The sequence below is a fragment of the Eutrigla gurnardus genome (assembly GCF_963514095.1).
Source record: "Eutrigla gurnardus genome assembly, chromosome: 2".
NCBI classification, from domain to species: domain Eukaryota; kingdom Metazoa; phylum Chordata; class Actinopteri; order Perciformes; family Triglidae; genus Eutrigla; species Eutrigla gurnardus.
The window spans coordinates 823,103-843,572 of NC_139916.1; the positions used below are offsets into that span (position 1 = coordinate 823,103).

General features: G+C 46.9%; 1 protein-coding gene across 2 annotated transcripts in view; it reads left to right on the forward strand.

Annotated features, from left to right (window-relative positions):
• The window catches only part of grm7 (glutamate metabotropic receptor 7), a 139,564-nt gene that overhangs the window by 92,603 nt on the left and 26,491 nt on the right, over nucleotides 1-20,470 (forward strand). For both annotated transcript variants that reach the window (XM_084034325.1, XM_084034326.1), the window contains exons 5-7: nucleotides 6,830-6,967; nucleotides 15,501-15,701; nucleotides 19,567-19,706. In XM_084034325.1, coding sequence (XP_083890451.1) covers nucleotides 6,830-6,967; nucleotides 15,501-15,701; nucleotides 19,567-19,706 — 479 coding nt within the window. The remainder of the gene's footprint in view (nucleotides 1-6,829; nucleotides 6,968-15,500; nucleotides 15,702-19,566; nucleotides 19,707-20,470) is intronic.

The following is a 20,470-nucleotide window of genomic DNA, read 5'->3' on the forward strand; positions in this document are numbered from 1 at the left end:
ACTTTCATCCACAAACACAGGACTTTCAAAAACACAGGACTTTCACAAACACAGGATTTTCCCCCACAAACACAGGCCTTTCACTCACAAACACAGGACTTTCACCAACACAGGACTTTCACCCACAAACGCAGGACTTTCACAAACACAGGACTTTCACCCACAAACACAGGACTTTCACAAACACAGGACTTTCACCCACAAACACAGGACTTTCACAAACACAGGACTTTCACCCACAAACACAGGACTTTCACAAACACAGGACTTTCATCCACAAACACAGGACTTTCACAAACACAGGATTTTCACCCACAAACACAGGACTTTCACAAACACAGGATTTTCACCCACAAACACAGGACTTTCACAAACACAGGACTTTCACCCATAAACACAGGACTTTCACAAACACAGGACTTTCAGGACTTTCACCCACAAACACAGGACTTTCACAAACACAGGACTTTCAGCCGCAATCACAGGGGGTTTGTGGGGTTTGTTGGGGTTTGTGGAGGTTTGTGGGGTTTGCGGGGGTTTGTGGGGGTTTATGGGGTTTGCGGGGGTTTGTGGGGGTTTATGGGGTTTGCGGGGGTTTGTGGGGTATGTGGGGGTTTGCGGGGGTTTGTCGGGTTTGTGGGGTTTGCGGGGGTTTGTAGGGTTTGCGGGGGTTTGTAGGGTTTGTGGGGGTTTGTAGGGTTTTGTGGGGGTTTTGTCCAGTGGGACGGAACCTGAAGTTTATCCTTAAGCACACTTTTTATAAAATTTTAATCATCCCCAAACTTTGCATAAGTTGAAAGCCACCAGCCAACAACCTCAGCAGGGAGGAGAACGTGTGTAAATACTTTATATGAAAGCTTTTCTGCATGTTTTGTTTCCAAAGTCGACTTCCTGATGAAAACTCTTTCCTCTCCACATCATTAGTTTGAACTTCAGTTCTCATGCGTCACCTTAAACCAGCAGTTCTCAGCAGGAATCCAGCTTCTCGCTGAAAGAGAAAAGAAGTTTGTGTGAAGTTGGAGTCACAATTAAAACCCTGAGACGTCTGAGAGACGAGGAGGGTTCACAGGAAACTCCTCCTGGTTCTCCTTCATTATTCATGAGCTGTGATTAACCGACGAGGTCTACTGGGTGTACTACGTAGAGGACTCTATGCAGGACTACAGCTCATCTGTAAAAGATAAAATCTGGTTGTGACTCGATTCTCGTGTCTGCTCCGTTAATTCCGTCGCTGCTGTCGCTCAATTAAAAGGTTCCAGATCAGCGGAGGCTGCTGGACCGGCACCAACAAATCCAGATTTATTTATTTTTAATTAGCAGAGCAGAGAAAATGACCTGAGTCGTGTCACGGGGTTTAAGCTCCATATGTAGTCCTCCATATCAAAGGGAGGATAGAATGGATCTTTAATTCAGAGAGAAACAAAAAGAAAACATGTAGAAAACAGCATTTCTATATTTATATCAATGCTGCAAAGAAGACTTGATTATGAAATCTGTTGGTGGACTTGATGAGGTTTATTAAAAGCATTAGAAATGTTTGGCACATTGTGGTAATATTGCATTGAATTATGCACCAATTAAAATGTCATTTAGTTTTGACGGATGGAGATGAGGCTCCGCCCCTTCCCGTCCAGCATCATGACCCGCCGACCGACGGCTGGAAACAGGAAGTCGATGGTTGCAGTCCAGTAATCCTACATTTGTATTGCATGCAGAACAACTGAATGGGATTATCATGAAGGGGGACTGGCAGGATCCCAGAGATCTCTATTTAATACATATATCTGGAGGTCAGAGGTCATGGAACCCTCATACATAGGCTAACTTCCCAACAAGCTGCTTTACTTTATATTTCTCCATTTATGATAGATTCAGTGATGAAATGTGATAAAAGGAAGTCCAGAACGTTTGATTCTCTATTTGATGATCCGTGCTGAATGTTGTTTTTCACACTTTGTTGAAATCAAGGTTTGTTGTGTTTGTCAGCTGTTCTCAACATAAAACACCATTCTCTCAGAGTCAAACACACAAATCCATACGAGACGCTGATATCGGGAACAGCGACTGGGATCTCACTGGGAACTCACTGGGATCTCACTGGGAACTCACTTACCCCTTTTCCACCAACGCGAACCATAGTTCAAGAGCCGGGCCGGTGCCCGTGCTGGTTCGCAGTTGGTTCAACTTGTGAACCTTCTGAGAACCTGTTTGCGTTTCCATCGGCTAGAGAGCCCAGAGAACCACGTCATTACGTCACTGTATACGTCTGAGGTTTCCCCGCATCGCTAATTTCAAGCATAGCAGACATGTCTCTTCAGAAAAAGTGTTTATTTTGGCAAATAATACAATAACAATAAAATACACAAAATACTAAAATCACAACATTTTTTAAAGTGTAGATCAGTGTGTGATCAATAGATCAGGGTGTTTGATGTTTAGTCATCTGCAGGTTGGACCTCCGTTCAATATCGCCGATGTCCGACAGCTCTACAAACACAAACCAGAGAACAGCGGTTTAATCACAAACGTGTCCACGATGCTGTGAACACAGATGTTATGTTACGTTGGTAGTTGGTAATGTTTAGTGAGCCAATGGCAGTCAGAAAGTGGCATGCTAACGTTGTTGTTAGCAATATCACGCTAGCTGGCTAGCTAGCCGGTCAGCTTACATTACCCGAGGAAGCAAAGCCACTAGTTGCTGCTGTTACGAACGTAATCACTAGCTTGGTAAACTAAACAGAAATGTGTCGTTGCTTTGCAACGAGGTGAAACATTTTAAAAGTGAAACTTTTAACAGTAACGTTAGTAAAACTCCGCAGCGGCGTATTTTCCCCGTCACCTCAAGCGTTAAACCCCGCCCTCAGCCCCTAACGTAGATTTGCGAACGGTTCCAGCCCAGCAAAGAGTTGGGGCCACTCTGGAACCAGTTTTCCTGGCCGAGAGCCGGTTCTTTGTCTGTGGAAACAGGAAGAACTGGTTCGCGATTGGGCACCGGCTCCGAACCGACCCTCAAAATGCCTCGGTGGAAAAGGGGTAACTGATCTCACTGGGATCTCACTGGGAACTCACTGGGAACTCACTGGGATCTCACTGGGAACTCACTGGGATCTCCTCCTGCTCTGTCCGACTCCTCCTGCTCCATCACACTCCTCCTGCTCCGTCAGACTCCTCCTGCTCCGTCCAACTCGTCTGACTCCTCCTGCTCCGTCTGACACCTCCTGCTCCTCCTGCTCCAGTAAGCCGGCCGAGCCTCATCAGGGACTCTAGTAAACGAAGATCAAACACCACGTTTGCCCTTGAGGCTTCATCCAGATGCAATTATTGTTGCATCCCCACTTCCCCCGGATGTGAGCTCCTCTCCAAAGAGTAATTACGAGGACGTTTCTAATTCCGTTTTCTTTCAAGCTGCGAGAAGATGCCGCAGGAATAATCTGCCCTTCAGTCAGACATTTACCGTCTCTTCATTTGTTCTGGTGGCTCCGGAGGCCTGAGAGTGGAGAGTAGATGCATGTGGACTGCTAAGTACGGGTAATGAAAGCGTGGAATGGTGACGTTACACCGCTGGAAGAGCCTGCGACGGGTCCGCCTGCTGTTTGAGGGTATTTGAAGCATATGTCTTCACGGCTTCATCAGCATGCGAGAAAAACAGCTGAGTTTCTCTGTTTGCATTCATTATTCATCGTCTCTCTTTAAATAGTAGTGAACAGCTGTCCCTCCGCCGCCCGCAGACTCCGACTGGAAACCGTGTCAGGCAGGCATCCAGAGATCCGCAATCATTTCTGTTGGCCCGGGTGGGGGGGGGGGTTGTGGGTAATTTCAGTGATTGATGCTGGTGAGCATCAGACGTGACGCTGGTGATTCCTAACCAGGTTCACATCAGACACTCCTGCTGTCGCCACGGAAACGTGGAGAAAAAAATACAGATACAGAATAAAGTGGGAAGTAATATGTGAAGTAAACAGTCCTAAGAATACTTCTTATCTACTAAAGATGCTGAATGTGCAGGTTGTCTCCACACAGCTCTCAACATGGCGTCACGTTCTAGGTTTTTGAGTTAAGTCGTTCGTCTTCTTTCGTTTATCTTATTCTTTTGATTATTGTTGTCGATGGTTGGTAGTTGGTTGTCCGGCCTCTAAGGTACCACAAGGACCTCCTAGACTCTCTCTGACCTCCTAGTCCCTCCCTGACCTCCTAGTCTCACACTGACCTCCTAGTCTCTCTCTGACATTCTAATCTCTCTCTGACCTCCTAGTCTCTCACTGACCTCCTAGTCTCTCTCTGACATTCTAGTCTCTCTCTGACATTCTAGTCTCTCTCTGACCTCCTAGACTCTCTCTGACCTCCTAGACTCTCACTGACCTCCTAGTCTTTCACTGACCTCCTAGTCTCTCTCTGACATTCTAGTCTCTCTCTGACCTCCTAGACTCTCTCTGACCTCCTAGACTCTCACTGACCTCCTAGTCTCTCACTGACCTCCTAGTCTCTCTTTGACCTCCTAGTCTCTATTCTCTCCCTGACCTCCTAGTCTCTCCTGGACCTCCTAGTCTCTCCCTGACCTCCTAGTCTCTCCCTGACCTCCTAATCTCTCACTGACCTCCTAGACTCTCTCTGACCTCCTAGTCTCTCACTGACCTCCTAGTCTCTCCTAGACCTCCTAGTCTCTCCCTGACCTCCTAGTCTCTCTCTGACCTCCTAGTCTCTCTCTGACCTCCTAGTCTCTCCCTGACCTCCTAGTCTCTCCCTGACCTCCTAATCTCTCTCTGACCTCCTAGACTCTCACTGACCTCCTAGTCTCTCACTGACCTCCTAGTCTCTCTTTGACCTCCTAGACTCTCTCTGACCTCCTAGACTCTCTCTGACCTCCTAGACTCTCTCTGACCTCCTAGACTCTCACTGACCTCCTAGTCTCTCACTGACCTCCTAGTCTCTCTTTGACCTCCTAGTCTCTATTCTCTCCCTGACCTCCTAGTCTCTCCCTGACCTCCTAGTCTCTCACTGACCTCCTAGTCTCTCTTTGACCTCCTAGTCTCTATTCTCTCCCTGACCTCCTAGTCTCTCCCTGACCTCCTAGTCTCTATTCTCTGCTGACTCGAAGCTCTGAACAGAAACCAACGGAGGTCAAGATCCTCATTTCTGCCGGCAGGCATTATTGAAATGAGACCATGAGAAGGTGTGAAGGACATCTCAGCAGCATCTGTGACAGAGCGAGACGGCCGATCATCTTAAAGCCGGCGGTTGGAGGCAGAAGGGACGTGATGAAGTGTAGGTCTTCAGATAAAGGACTCTTTAGAACCCAGATCCCTGTCTAACTGAGGATCAGAGTGATGGAGAGCCGGAGACAAAGCTGTCAACTGAGGAAGAAAGAGAGTCTGACTCCCTAGCTAGTGCTTTTTTAATTTGATCTAATCATCAGGATGAAGGGATTTGAGTTTTAAAATGATTTTATAGTCGGTCCTCCTTCTTCCTCCTGTAAATACCATCACAACGCGATCCAAGGTTTCCTTAGTCGTGTGTTTCGTCAAAAATACAGTTTGTGCTAAAAGGAAACCATGTTAAAGACATGTTTTCCTCTTATTATTTTTGCACACAGAGCTGAAGTGTGTGTGAAGACGAGGTGAACTTCACGAAGTGAATATGACAGAAACACACTCGGTTCATGTGACGTAGTTAAACATCGAGGGCAAAAGTTACAAATGAAGTGGATTCACGGCTTCATGGAATGAAGTTTGTCCCAGATGTAAAATGAAAACTTACTTCATCTGTTGACCTCGACCACAATTATCAGAGAGAATAGCATCACAGAACATTATTAAATAGCCGGTAATATCATCACATTTCTAAGATCAGTGATAATAATGGAATAACTGAATTTACTTTCATTTTACTGTGAAAAGGTCTGATCTGGTCCGTGCTGCCTTTGTCAAGGTAGAAAGGAACAATAAAGTTTGTCATCTTGGTTCGGACTGCGGAGCCTCCGTGTTGTTTTGATTGGTCGATGCCTCGGCGCAAATATCAGACAAATCGTCCTTGTGATGGAAAAACCAACAATTTATCTTTTTCTCCGTGCAAAAGCATGAAAACAGCAGCTCAAAGCGATATATTGATGTATGATTTAATTACACAAACAAATAAAAACGCCCGGTGTGTGAAGGCGTTCATGAAGATGCGATGCATAACTTCATGAAAAACCCGTGATGGATTTTCATAAACCGGGGGACTACTTTTCCCTGAGATGTCATACGAGCTGTTGGATGAGGAAACGTCGTCGTTGTTTAGTTTGTCACGTTCATGGAGGAAGTATTGAAAAAGCTTCATAGTTAGTATTTCATTATTATCTCCCCGTTGTTATAGCTGAGCTTCAACTCTGCATCTGTGGGTGTTTTTAATAAATGACTAAATAAGAACTACATATGAATCATTGAAGCGAGACGTTAATGCTCATCTGCTTCTCTTCTGTATCACAGAGGTTTTAAACTGAAATCACACGTGATTCTCTCATTTGTTTGAGGTTCGAAAGCATTTTCTTTTGCTTTCGACCCGTTTGTCGTCATAGTAACCGGTAATCTCTTAATGGACTTATGCGGTTGCAAACCTACACACCACCTTCTCCGTTTCCCGGCCCATTGTCATCCGTCCATACAGGTTCTATGTTTGCAGCTATTTCTGGTGATCCGGAGCTCTGCTTGTGTTCATCCCACTGCTATCTGCATGTGCTGCCAAACATGTTTGTTGTTGCTGTTCACACTGGTGTGCTGCTGTCACACACCGACCATGCTGAATGTTCAGGAAGCCGTCGGTGTTGTTGACCCGCCGTCCGTCCGTCTTTCAGGGTTCGACGCCTACTTCACGTCTCGGACGCTGGAGAACAACCGGAGGAACGTGTGGTTCGCAGAGTACTGGGAGGAGAACTTCAACTGCAAACTGATGAGCTCCTCCAAGAAGGACGAGAGCAGCAGGAAGTGTACAGGTGAGTCTGCATGAGTCCACATGAGGACTCCATGGGAATATCCTGGACAAAGTAACAGTTAAATACAAAAGTAAATGTGCTGCACAGTCAAAGATGAGAAAGAGCAAAGATTATTATTAGAGAAAGCATTAGAACCAATTTCATCTCAATCTGTTATTTGATAGATTGATTTAAATGGAAAGCATTAGAGGCTGAAATATGAAGGTAAGAAAATCCACAAAAACAAATATTGCATTAAATGTGATAATAGCAAATAGCTGAGAACAAAATCGGGATTTTAGAGCGAACGGGTGGGACTGATCCCGATCCTGAGACTGACTGCAGCCAATACCAGGGCTCTAATGAACACGATCCATCACATATTGACTTCTCTACATACTCTTGCTCTTCTCTCCTCGAGCTTACTGTCTGCACAAACAGAACCTCATAAGACTCTGCGCTCCACGATCAATAATGCAGATCGGTGAGTGATCACTAATGAAGCCGCTCTGTTAGGGACTATTGACCAACGCTGTGAATGGATGAACATGTTATCTTGTCTCACTTATTTTCCTTTACATCCGTCTCATTTCATGTCCGTTAGCGTCTTTCACTCCTCCGATCAATGACAATTATCTGATTGATCCTTAAAGATTAAGAATTGAACAGAAAGGTCAAGTGAATTTGACTTTGTGGTCACATTTCCCTCTTTTTAACTGTCAGACTCCACATATGATACCTCCAGCCTCAGAGAGTGCCGGGATCCAACATAATAATTCATATAATACTTATAACAATAAGAATGACGTAATGAAGGAGCCTTGGGTGGCGTCTGATTGAGGCGACGCCCTTCTTCTCTAAACTCCCTCGATGACTCGTTGAGTTTAAGAGCGTTTCTCCATCGTTATTTCCTTTTGTCTGCAAAGAAATGAGGAACTGTGAGCTTTTCTTTAACTGTCGGTTGGACTCCTGCAGGGTTCAGGTAGCAGCCGGGACTCCTTCTGTCTCTGTAGTTTTTGTGACGGCCCTTTGTTCCCTCTTAGTTTGCATCCCTGTCATTTGTGCTCACGTTGCATCCCTATGTTTGTCTTATTGAGAGAGTTTTGCATCCCTGTCGTTTGTGCTCATGTTGCATCCCTATGTTTGTCTTATTGAGAGAGTTTTGCATCCCTGTCGTTGTCTTTGTGCTCACATTGCATCCCTATGTTTGTCTTTTTGAGAGAGTTTTGCATCCCTGTCGTTGTCTTTGTGCTCACATTGCATAGTCAATGATGTCCTGATGCCTGATGAGCCCTTTGCACCATTTTGATCCCTAATACAGGGTTAGCATTCAGCAATGCCAGGAGGACGTCATTTGTGTCTCCGCATTATTGTTTGAATGAGTAAATGATGCAGATGAGAGCAGAACCAGAAGACCAGGATCCACCTGTAGACCAGGAGAGGAGACCTGATGGCCTGCAGTCAGGTGGCGAGGACGGTTAACACGACTAGCAGCAACACACCGTCATGATAACATTCTGCTACGAGATAAAGTGATGCCGGCGGGGTCCGGTGGACTTCCTGTTTAGCGTGCGTGTGTTGGAGAGATATGAGCAGGTCTCAGAGGAGAGCTGGACCCAGAGAGTCCTGGTGATGAGATAACGTGAAGTCCCTTTGCTGCAGGCAAGGATATAGAGAGGGGTTGGGGTAGGGTGCAGCTGGGGCCCCGGGGGCCTCCTGACCAGAGATAGGACGGCTCTGACTCTGTGGTTATCTGTGCCGGCGGCTGACCTGAGAACAGTCTGCTCCCTCACACTCGGACGGAAACAGCTTCTAACAACGAGCGCTCGCAGGTCGGACGCCGCCGCCTGCTGCAGCAGATGGCGGGGCCGTTATTAAGGATGAACCGGGCGCCACCAGCACAGGAAGCCAGGTGTTACATCTGCTGCTGCTTTATTTATACTTCATCCTGGTTATCGTGACGCCAAAGTTGTTGTTGTTAATGTTCCGGTTTGTTCAATCGCCAATAACAGTTTAATTCTATCTAATCTGCATTCACTGCAGGCATCTGTTACTGCTCAGAATATTAATACAGATATATATATATATATATATATATATATATATATATATATACCATGCTGGAATTCACTGAGCTCCCGAGAGCGACCTATTCTTTCACATGTTTGTAGAAACAGTCTGCATGCCGAGGTACTGCTTTTATACACCTGTGACCATGGAAGTGATTGGAACACCTGATATTTGGATGGTTGAGTGAATACTTTTGGCAATATGGTGTGTATGTATATATATATATATATATATATATATATATACAGTATATATACATACATGAACACATGTTGGTTATACATCAAGTTACTTGTGTTCAGAACAAGGATCAGAAACGTTTACACACAAAAATAAGTTATTTTGCAAGGCAATTTTATTTCAGAAACAAGGCAATTCAAAGCACTTTACATATGACATGCGAAGCAAAAAGCAAATAAAACACATAATAATAGGACATTTAAGTATAATGAAAACGTTTTCTGAGAGCCCAGAGAGTAGAAAGTAAAAACCAGCTAGAATGCAATAAGACATGAAGGTAAGAACCAGAACAAAAGTGCAGAGGAGGGAATAAAAGGGTAACCTGGTGTCCTGTCCAAGTCCGGTATCCTGTCCAGGTCTGGTATCCTGTCCAGGTGACCCTGAACAGGATCAGCCCTGGGCTATGATGGATCTGGATTAGTGTTGACTTCTCTGAAGGCAGATGGAGATATTCCAGAAGTGGGCGGAGCTTAAACACTATAATACCCTGCTGTGATTTGTAGCGCTAACAGGCTAACGGGCTCCTATTAGCGTCCTGGCTAGCTGTACTGCTGGCTGTGATGGATCTCTGGAGCCGATGTGAGAACATGTCTGCTCCTGTGTTCCACTCATCCTCGGCCAAACGGCCTCCTCCTCTTATTACCTCATTATTCATGTATGAGTCTGTACACAGCACACAATAACACATATATACTGTGTACATACATACTGTGTATATATATATATACACACTGTATATGTACTGTGTATATGTACATACAGTATAGACAGTGTGTGTGTGTGTGTGTGTGTGTGTGTGTGTGTGTGTGTGTGTATGTGTGTGTGTGTTTAATTGGAGCATTCTCTGACTGATTCTGGGAAGGCAGCTCTCTGATTGCTGCAGCTAACCGCTGAATAACTGCTGAAAACCTCCGTGGAAACATTCTGCAACACAATAACACCGTTCAGTCCTGATTCACACGGCTGCGCCTGCCTGCACTAATCTGAGGGGAAATAATCAACTTCATGTGTCACTTACTGAAGATTTGTGACCAAGACACTTCATGACATTCCAGGCAGAAACCTGCTTCTTCATTCACTGATCCATTTTCTGCTATTTTGCTTCTGTAACATGTTTTATTTCACACTAGTTAACCGTTTAAAACCGCTTACAACTGAAAGTCCTGTATTTCCTGAGGGAAATTCATGTGTTTCCTGAGTGAAAGTCCTGTGTTTCCTGAGTGAAAGTCATGTGTTTCCTGAGTGAAAGTCCTGTGTGTGTGGGACGTGACTCCTCGGAGGCTTCGGCCTCTTCAGCGTGCCGATGTGACTCTGAGTGTTATGGAGTATTACGGAGGATCCAGAATATCGTCTCCGTGTGTTTCTGAGCGAGGGAAGGTTAAAGTGGGATTCGTTCCAGTGGAGGAGAGGAGGGGGGAGGACACATGCATAATTCAGCTCATGTGCAATTATTCAAGAAATATATTCAGTGATACAGAGACAAATAGTTGACAGTGTGAGTTAATGAGCTCCCAGCTGAGCCTCTGAACAACAGCATCCCATAATAACCGGCTTCTCTCCACATCTGCTTTTAACACGACTTAAAGATGGATTCTGCCCTTCGTCTCCAGGGACAGGAGGTCTGACGGTCCGCTGGCCCAACAAACACAAACGTCTACAGAGTCGGCAGATCTACCTCGAGGTCCAGGACCAGTTCCAATACTTGCTTTTAGAACACTGAGTGGAACTAGAATTCAAATGAGCCCAGAGTCCCTGAGATGTACCTTCATGTTTGTTGGTTGTCTGGAGAAGTGAAGTCTGGTTTATTTAGACACCATGGTGGTTTAATGGGACCTGGATTCTGAGTCCACCTATGAACCCTCAGCAGGCACCTTCACACCAACACTTTAACTCAAACCGGACCACTTTCACAAACCGGTTCACTTTTCATCAGTCAGACATAAACATGTCAAATAGGGTCCAGCTGACAAATACAAAAGGTAAAACTCTCAGATGAATCTGGAGAAGGTTCCTGAATGATACGTTCCTGAATGAAGCGCTCCTGAATGACACGTTCCTGAATGAAACGCTCCTGAATGATACATTCCTGAATGATACGTTCCTGAATGAAGCGCTCCTGAATGAAATGTTCCTGAATGACACGTTCCTGAATGAAACGTTGCTGAATAAAACGTTGCTGAATGAAATGTTCCTGAATGAAATGTTCCTGAATGACACGTTGCTGAATGAAATGTTCCTGAATGAAATGTTCCTGAATGACACGTTGCTGAATGAAATGTTCCTGAATGAAATGTTCCTGAATGACACGTTGCTGAATGAAATGTTCCTGAATGAAATGTTCCTGAATGACACATTCCTGAATGAAGCGCTCCTGAATGAAATGTTCCTGAATGAAACGCTCCTGAATGAAACGCTCCTGAATGACACGTTCCTGAATGAAACGTTCCTGAATGAAACGCTCCTGAATGACACGTTCCTGAATGAAATGTTCCTGAATGAAACGCTCCTGAATGACACGTTCCTGAATGAAACGTTCCTGAATGAAATGTTCCTGAATGAAACGCTCCTGAATGACACGTTCCTGAATGAAACGTTCCTGAATTAAATGTTCCTGAATGAAACGCTCCTGAATGACACGTTCCTGAATGACACGTTCCTGAATGAAACGCTCCTGAATGACACGTTCCTGAATGAAATGTTCCTGAATTAAACGTTCCTGAGTGAAACGTTCCTGAATTAAACGTTCCTGAGTGAAACGTTCCTGAATTAAACGTTCCTGAATGAAACGTTCCTGAATGAAATGTTCCTGCATGACACGTTCCTGCATGAAACGTTCCTGTCTTCAACACCAAGTCCAGTTCTGGTGGACCTAACTACACACCATCCCCCGTGTACAGCACAGACAGGGGGAAGTTGTGTATTTAATTCATGTTGATGAAAATCAGTCAAAGCAGCAGGTTTTGTGATAGTTTTTGGAAATAATGTTCATAAGAAAATGAAAACAGAGATGAACTCTTGTTTGTGATAGAAAACATCAATGTGTGTTTATAGGGGGGGAGAGAGGCGGCGATGAAGAGACACTGGAGCATGAAAGCAAATGACAACTGAGACGCACAAGAAAGTTAATGGGGCGGATCAAAAAAATACTCCCAGCAGGCCTTGCTGCTCTCTCTTTCAAACGCACGCGTGATCATAATGAACCTGTCCTGCACGCTGCCACCTCGCCGCTGCCAACACCCACCTCCACACCACCGCCACCAACACCACCACCTCCATGCCACCAACACCCACCGCCACACCACCAACACCCACCTCCACACCACCGCCACCAACACCACCACCTCCATGCCACCAACACCCACCGCCACACCACCAACACCCACCTCCACACCACCGCCACCAACACCACCACCTCCATGCCACCAACACCACCATCTCCACGCCACCAACACCCACCGCCACGCCACCAACACCCACCGCCACACCACCAACACCCACCACCACACCACCAACACCCACCGCCACACCACGAACACCCACCACCACACCACCAACTCCCACCACCACACCACCAACTCCCACCGCCACGCCACCAACACCCACCGCCACACCACCAACACCCACCGCCACACCACCAACACCAACCGCCACACCACCAGCTCCCACCACCACACCAACTCGCACCACCACGCCACCACCACCCACAGCCACCACCACCAACACTCACCACCACGCCACCAACACCCACCGCCACACCACCAACACCAACACCACCATCTCCATGCCACCAAGACCCACCGCCACGCCACCAACACCCACCGCCTCCATGCCACCAACACCCACCGCCACACCACCAACACCCACCTCCACACCACCACCACCAACACCACCACCTCCATGCCACCAACACCCACCGCCACGCCGCCACCAACACCACCATCTCCACGCCACCAACACCCACCGCCACACCACCAACATCCACCGCCACTGACACGCCACCTCAACGCCACACCACCAACACCCACCGCCACACCACCAACACCCACCTCCACGCCACCAACTCCCACCGCCACTGACACGCCACCTCCACGCCACCTCCACGCCACACCACCAACACCCACCTCCACGCCACCAACTCCCACCGCCACTGACACGCCACCTCCACGCCACACCACCAACACCCACCACCACACCACCAACCCCCACCGCCACTGACACGCCACCTCCACGCCACACCACCAACACCCACCGCCACACCACCAACATCCACAGCCACTGACACGCCACCTCCATGCCACACCACCAACTCCCACCACCACGCAACCAACACCCACCGCCACACCACCAACTCCCACCGCCACGCCACCAACACCCACCGCCACACCACCAACACCCACCGCCACACCACCAACTCCCACCGCCACGCCACCAACACCCACCGCCACATCACCAACACCCACCGCCACACCACCAACACCAACCGCCACACCACCAGCTCCCACCACCACACCAACTCGCACCACCACGCCACCACCACCCACAGCCACCACCACCAACACTCACCACCACACCACCATCTCCCACCGCCACACCACCAACTCCCACCGCCACACCCCTAACTCCCACCGCCACGCCACACCACCAACTCCCACCACCACGCCACCAACACCCACCGCCACACCACCAACACCATCACCACCACCTCCATGCCACCAACACCCACCGCCACGCCACCAACACCCACCGCCTCCATGCCACCAACACCCACCGCCACACCACCAACACCCACCTCCACACCACCGCCACCAACACCACCACCTCCATGCCACCAACACCCACCGCCACGCCGCCACCAACACCACCATCTCCACGCCACCAACACCCACCGCCACACCACCAACATCCACCGCCACTGACACGCCACCTCCACGCCACACCACCAACACCCACCGCCACACCACCAACACCCACCTCCACGCCACTAACTCCCACCGCCACCTCCACGCCACCTCCACGCCACACCACCAACACCCACCACCACACCACCAACCCCCACCGCCACTGACACGCCACCTCCATGCCACACCACCAACACCCACCGCCACACCACCAACATCCACAGCCACTGACACGCCACCTCCATGCCACACCACCAACTCCCACCACCACGCAACCAACACCCACCACCACGCAACCAACACCCACCGCCACACCACCAACTCCCACCGCCACGCCACCAACACCCACCGCCACACCACCAACACCCACCGCCACACCACCAACTCCCACCGCCACCAACACCCACCGCCACACCACCAACACCCACCGCCACACCCCCAACACCAACCGCCACACCACCAGCTCCCACCACCACACCAACTCGCACCACCAAGCCACCACCACCCACAGCCACCACCACCAACACTCACCACCACACCACCAACTCCCACCGTCACACCACCAACTCCCACCGCCACACCACTAACGCCCACCGCCACGCCACCCCACCAACTCCCACCACCACACACCAACACCCACCGCCACACCACCAACACCAACCGCCACACCACCAACTCCCACCGCCACGCCACACCACCAACTCCCACCACCACGCCACCAACATCCACCGCCACACCACCAACACCAACCGCCACACCACCAACTCCCACCGCCACCACCAACACCCACCGCCAAGACTCCTGACTGAAGACTAGAGGTTTTGTTTTGTGTGAAACTTACGTTCTCCAGCGTGACGTCGTCCCGACTGAAAGAAAATACAAAGTGTTGCAGAGACGAACTGAAAGAGTTTAGTTTGAAAGTTGGATTTGTGTTCATTCACATGAATGACTAGATTTAATTTAATGACTCTTTCATGAACACGCTGGACTTTATCTATTATTGAACAACTCTCAGCACGGAGACTGGACCGTGTCTCACTGCCGTGCAGAGAGACCAGCAGAGTCCTCCTCTCCAGAACCGATCCGGCTGATGGCTTCATGTCGAACCTGCACAGAATTCATGCGATGTGCAGCTCCAAAGAACCACCGAGGCTGATGGGAAAGTAAATGCTCATAAACCGAAGTATCTGGAGTTAATTGAATTCGTCCCGAGGGGAACATGAACGTATGGACAGGACTCCACATTAAAGGGTTGTTGAGATGTTTCTGACTGAGAACGTTTTATTATGGTTCCGATGTGGATCGTGGTGAGTGTGGGTTCTATAACCCCTCTCTGTGTCTCTCAGGTCAGGAGCGTATCAGCATCGACTCCAAGTACGAGCAGGAGGGGAAGGTCCAGTTCGTGATCGATGCGGTCTACGCCATGGCCCACGCCCTCCACAACATGCAGCGGGACCTGTGTCCGGACAACCCGGGGATCTGCCCCGACATGGACCTGGCCGGGGGCAAGAAGCTGCTCAAGTACATCCGCAGCGTCAGCTTCAACGGTGAGTGGACGGATGAGATCCGGTCTGTCTCTGAGTCTCTGAGTCCAAAACAGCTTCAGTGAGTCTCTGAGTCTTGATTGTCATCTCATGAAGAGCCTCGGTATGAAGGTCTGCAGGGTTTTAATCCTCCAGGGACCCTGCTCTTCTCATGCTTTATATGGAGTTGTTTCAGTTTGAGACCAAAGAGCAACACTGCCTTATATGGTCGTGTGCCGGCACCCAACTTTCCTGTTTAATCTCACAATAGAAGTGAAAGTCTTGGGCGTCGAAGCAGATCAAAGCTGAAAGTCTCATTAAGAGAAATCTGCACCTGAAAGCAACATTGTCTGTTCTGGGTTAGAACACTGGAGTTCCATCCTTCCTGTAAACGAGGGTTTCTACTTCCTGCTTCAGTTCAGGGGAGGACGTTTTTGAAGGTTTTAGTGGCTTTGCAGAAAGGGATTAATAATGCAAAATCAAATCTAAGGATAAATGATGACGTGTTATGTTAACAGCCGAGAGTGAGTTCAAGATCACAAATCTGTTTCTGGATTATTGACCCGTAATCACTTTGTGTGTCTCTGATGGATCAGACGGAGATCTGTTCTGATCCATCAGAGAAACCTTCAGAAAAGATTGGAATCAGTTTGAAGCGTCTCCGGAGGTCTGAGACTCGTCCCTATCTCTGTAATCTTCCCCCTCTCCTAGTCTGTAAATAACCCGGAGGCTCGTTCCCGTCGGTGTACTGTCTCTTTAAGATGCTCCAGTCCTATGCAGACGACGTTCATTACAAACCGGACCCTCACAAATTATTTTCTCTTAGATTACAAACAAAGTTCCATTTGAGATGATAAAAGAGTCGTAGAGTTTCTGAATCTGTCAAATCTATTTACATGTTAAACAGACAGACTGGAATCAGATTCATAATCTAAACAGAGATGCTAATACGTGGAAATCTAATTTCCCTCTGGGGATCAATACAGACTTGGAGACTTATCTCATCATAAGATACTGACGAAATATGTGGGGATGCCAAACTATGCAGCTGCTTATTGTTTTCTCAGAGAAACTGTGAATTTAGGTCACAATGCTGCTTGAAGCAACAAGCCTGTATGGAACCGAGCTAATTAGCATCATGTGCTGCTGCTGCCATTACAAGGAGACGGTATAATGTATGACATGTAGACCGTGCGACATTTGATATGTAGACTGTTTTGTGTATGACATGTAGACTGTGTGACATGTAGACTGTAGAATGTATGACATGTAGACTGTATAACGTATGACATGTAGACTGTAGAATGTATGACATGTAGACTGTAGAATGTATGACATGTAGACTGTATAACGTATGACATGTAGACTGTATAACATATGACATGTAGACTGTAGAATGTATGACGTAGACTGTAGAATGTATGACATGTAGACTGTAGAATGTATGACATGTAGACTGTATAACGTATGACATGTAGACTGTATAACGTATGACATGTAGACTGTAGAATGTATGACGTAGACTGTATAATGTATGACATGTAGACTGTATAATGTATGACGTAGACTGTAGAATGTATGACATGTAGACTGTATAATGTATGACGTAGAATGTATGACATGTAGACTGTAGAATGTATGACGTAGACTGTAGAATGTATGACATGTAGACTGTAGAATGTATGACATGTAGACTGTATAACGTATGACATGTAGACTGTATAACGTATGACATGTAGACTGTAGAATGTATGACATGTAGACTGTAGAATGTATGACATCTTAAAGGGGAAGTCATTAAGACTTTTACTGGCTTGTAGCACAGAATGAGTGCTAGTCGCTCATTAAGGCAGCGACCGACTTCGCCAGGTGATCCACGGTCCCTCCAAACATACGATCTGTTCTGGAACGTAGACCGCCGGAGGAACTTCATCACACCGCTCCTCCTTCCAGACATAATGGACGAGCGAGCGAACCTTCCAAGACGTTTCCTTCTCCAGACGAAATGCAAATGTAAAGCTGAGTTATTAAGAGTGTGATGGTATTGTCTTTACTGCGGAGGTGTGATTGCTCAACGCCGCCTCACATACTTCAGATGCCGTCTGGATCTTTTATCAGCGTCATTAGGAGGCATTTCTTTTACACACATTGCAAGCTGTTGCAACTAAAGCATGATGAGACTTTTGATGGTTCTTTAAGATGCGGACACTGTATGGATCTGATGATGATGTTTGTTGTTGACACGGCGGCGGGAGAACGAAGCTTCACTCACGTTGCTGAAGACGACCTGCTGAGGTTTCATGCTGTAAAATACAACATCCATTATGTTTTATTTTGAAACCCCCCTCCATCAGTGTGTCCAACTTTAATATTCACCAGATCGTCTAATGTGCCCGTTAACACAGAGACAGAACTGAGCCCCTTTCGAGTTTTCTTTCTGATTAGTAACTTTACTGCAGGAAGACATTTTTTTTTCATTTAGGAATTTTGAATATTGGCAGTTTTATAAAGATTCATGTCGGATCTGCAGGCTCGATGTTGCTGTGGAGCGTCTCAATCCGGAAACTTCAATGAACCATCAATTTTCATAAACCTGCCAATAAAATCTGAATTACACAGTTTAATTTATCAAAGTGAATTTAAAGGCACCATAAAGCGACACTGGGAGGATTCGGTTGCCTCCTGAACAGCTTTCACCATGGTGACGGTGCTAGCGGCCCCAACCACGATAATGGTGTAGGCTCCGCCCCTGTGATGACGCTGTCAGCTGAGACGGCCTAATCGGCTGTAAGCGGCGTACAAGCAGTGGTGGGATGTGCTCATGTGCACTAATGTGCACTGAAAGCATGAAGAGAAAGAAAAGCTCAGATAACAACACACACAGAGGGACGTTACCTTGGTTTGTTCCTGTGATCGCTGCTCGGCCTGCCGGTATCTCCGGACCGGGTAGCCGACCGTCAGACTACAGGACCCAAACAACATCATAACCTTATTTATACGCGTTATACTTGTATGTTTAACTATTTAGCATATTAAAATAACATTCTCATGATGACATATTTGCAGCTTCATCCGCATTATTATTCATGCGATTATTTGCTGGGTAATAGTTGTAATTCAGGAGACGGAGCCACTTCAGACGGACTCCTTTATCAGCTAATTAGCAGTTTGCTAATTCAAAACCAAAGTGGCAGTTGAACTGCTCACTCAGCGTTTATTACAGTCTCACAAATTAATAAAACACAGAATGTTTTCTGCACTTCTTAAATAATCATATTTCTGAGATAACAATGTATTTCAGTGAGCTCATAATCAATTGAGAAATTGATTAATCTACTTATTAAATTACTCTAAAGAAAGACAAGATTTCCCTCCAAACAGAAGACTTCTTTCCCCTTTGTCTGCATTGAAACCAACACGAGGTGAATCTATGACCGAGGAACAGGTTTCAGATGGAGAGTGGCGCTCGTCGCCCGTGGTAGCTATTAGCCCGAGTATTGATCCGAAGCCGTCGTCTGGTCATGGCAGGAATTAATAATCGGGCTGCTCAGCAGCAGACAGACAGCAGCAGATAAACTCTGCTTTAAAGAGTCGCCTCTGCTTTCTGATGGACAACCGCTTCCTTCGTGATCACAGAGATAAATATAGATGACCAACTCTGTTATTAAATATCTGGTTGTTTAATAATAACAATAATAATAATGATAATACAAAAAAATAATGTTGTTTGCTTTTAAAAACAGCATAAAAACATAAAAATGCTGACAGAATAGAATACTTTTTGTGCAGCAGGAAGCTGTAACTGCTGCTTATATCAGGCGTGGAGATCAATTCATCAGTCGATCAGCTGATTATTGATCCAGTGACTGTGTGGCTGTGTGTTCTCCAGGAAGTGCCGGGACCTCGGTGACCTTCAACCGTAACGGCGACGCCCCTGGACGCTACGACCTGTTCCAGTACCAGTGGAGCAACGCCACGGGGCCGGGCTACCGCGTGATTGGTCAGTGGACGGAGAGCCTGCAGCTCAATGTGAGTCCCTCTCAAGTACCAACCTCCTTTTTATGAAGAGGAACCCGATCAGAACCTCCGTTAGTTTATGATCACTTCCCCGTCAGATCAGCTGACCAATCACCAAACAGATCCTTCCTCACAGGACACAGCGATGGTTCTAAAGAGGCCATATTAGACAGCTAGTCGGTAAAAAAGGAATGATCGCAATACTATTTTCATGAGATCTGAGATTAGTTCTACATTTGGGGGGAAAATGAGATTGGTGAAATTTCTCGCTCTGTCATTTATTTATTTCCAAGGTATTTGTAATGGTCGTAATCTCCCGTCTTTCCTCTCGTCTGTGTCCCTTTTAAAGGATGACACGTCACCTGTTGGTTTCCTTTATTCTCTCTTTACGATGAAACAAACATTATAAACCTGTTTTATCCCGTATTCAGACTTCATACAGATCAGTAATCAGTGCATTCACGACTTCACTGTACGATGCATTATGTCCAATCTGTGAATGATTTACAGCTGCGATTCTTGATATTTTGTTTTGCAAATTCATTAGAATATTGCAGATTAAAATGTCCTTGAAGGTCCAGAAAAGATTTATTGGCCCAAACGTTTCCGTGAAACAGTGACGCTCCTGAAAAGAGGATGTTTAATGTGTTTCTGGCTCCGAGGCAGCGAGTCTGCTTCTCTCCGTGACTGTAATGTTAGAGATGTTCTAGTATTCATGCTGCAGCTTACAGAGAATAAAACATGATATAAACTCACAAGTTTACACATAATACGAT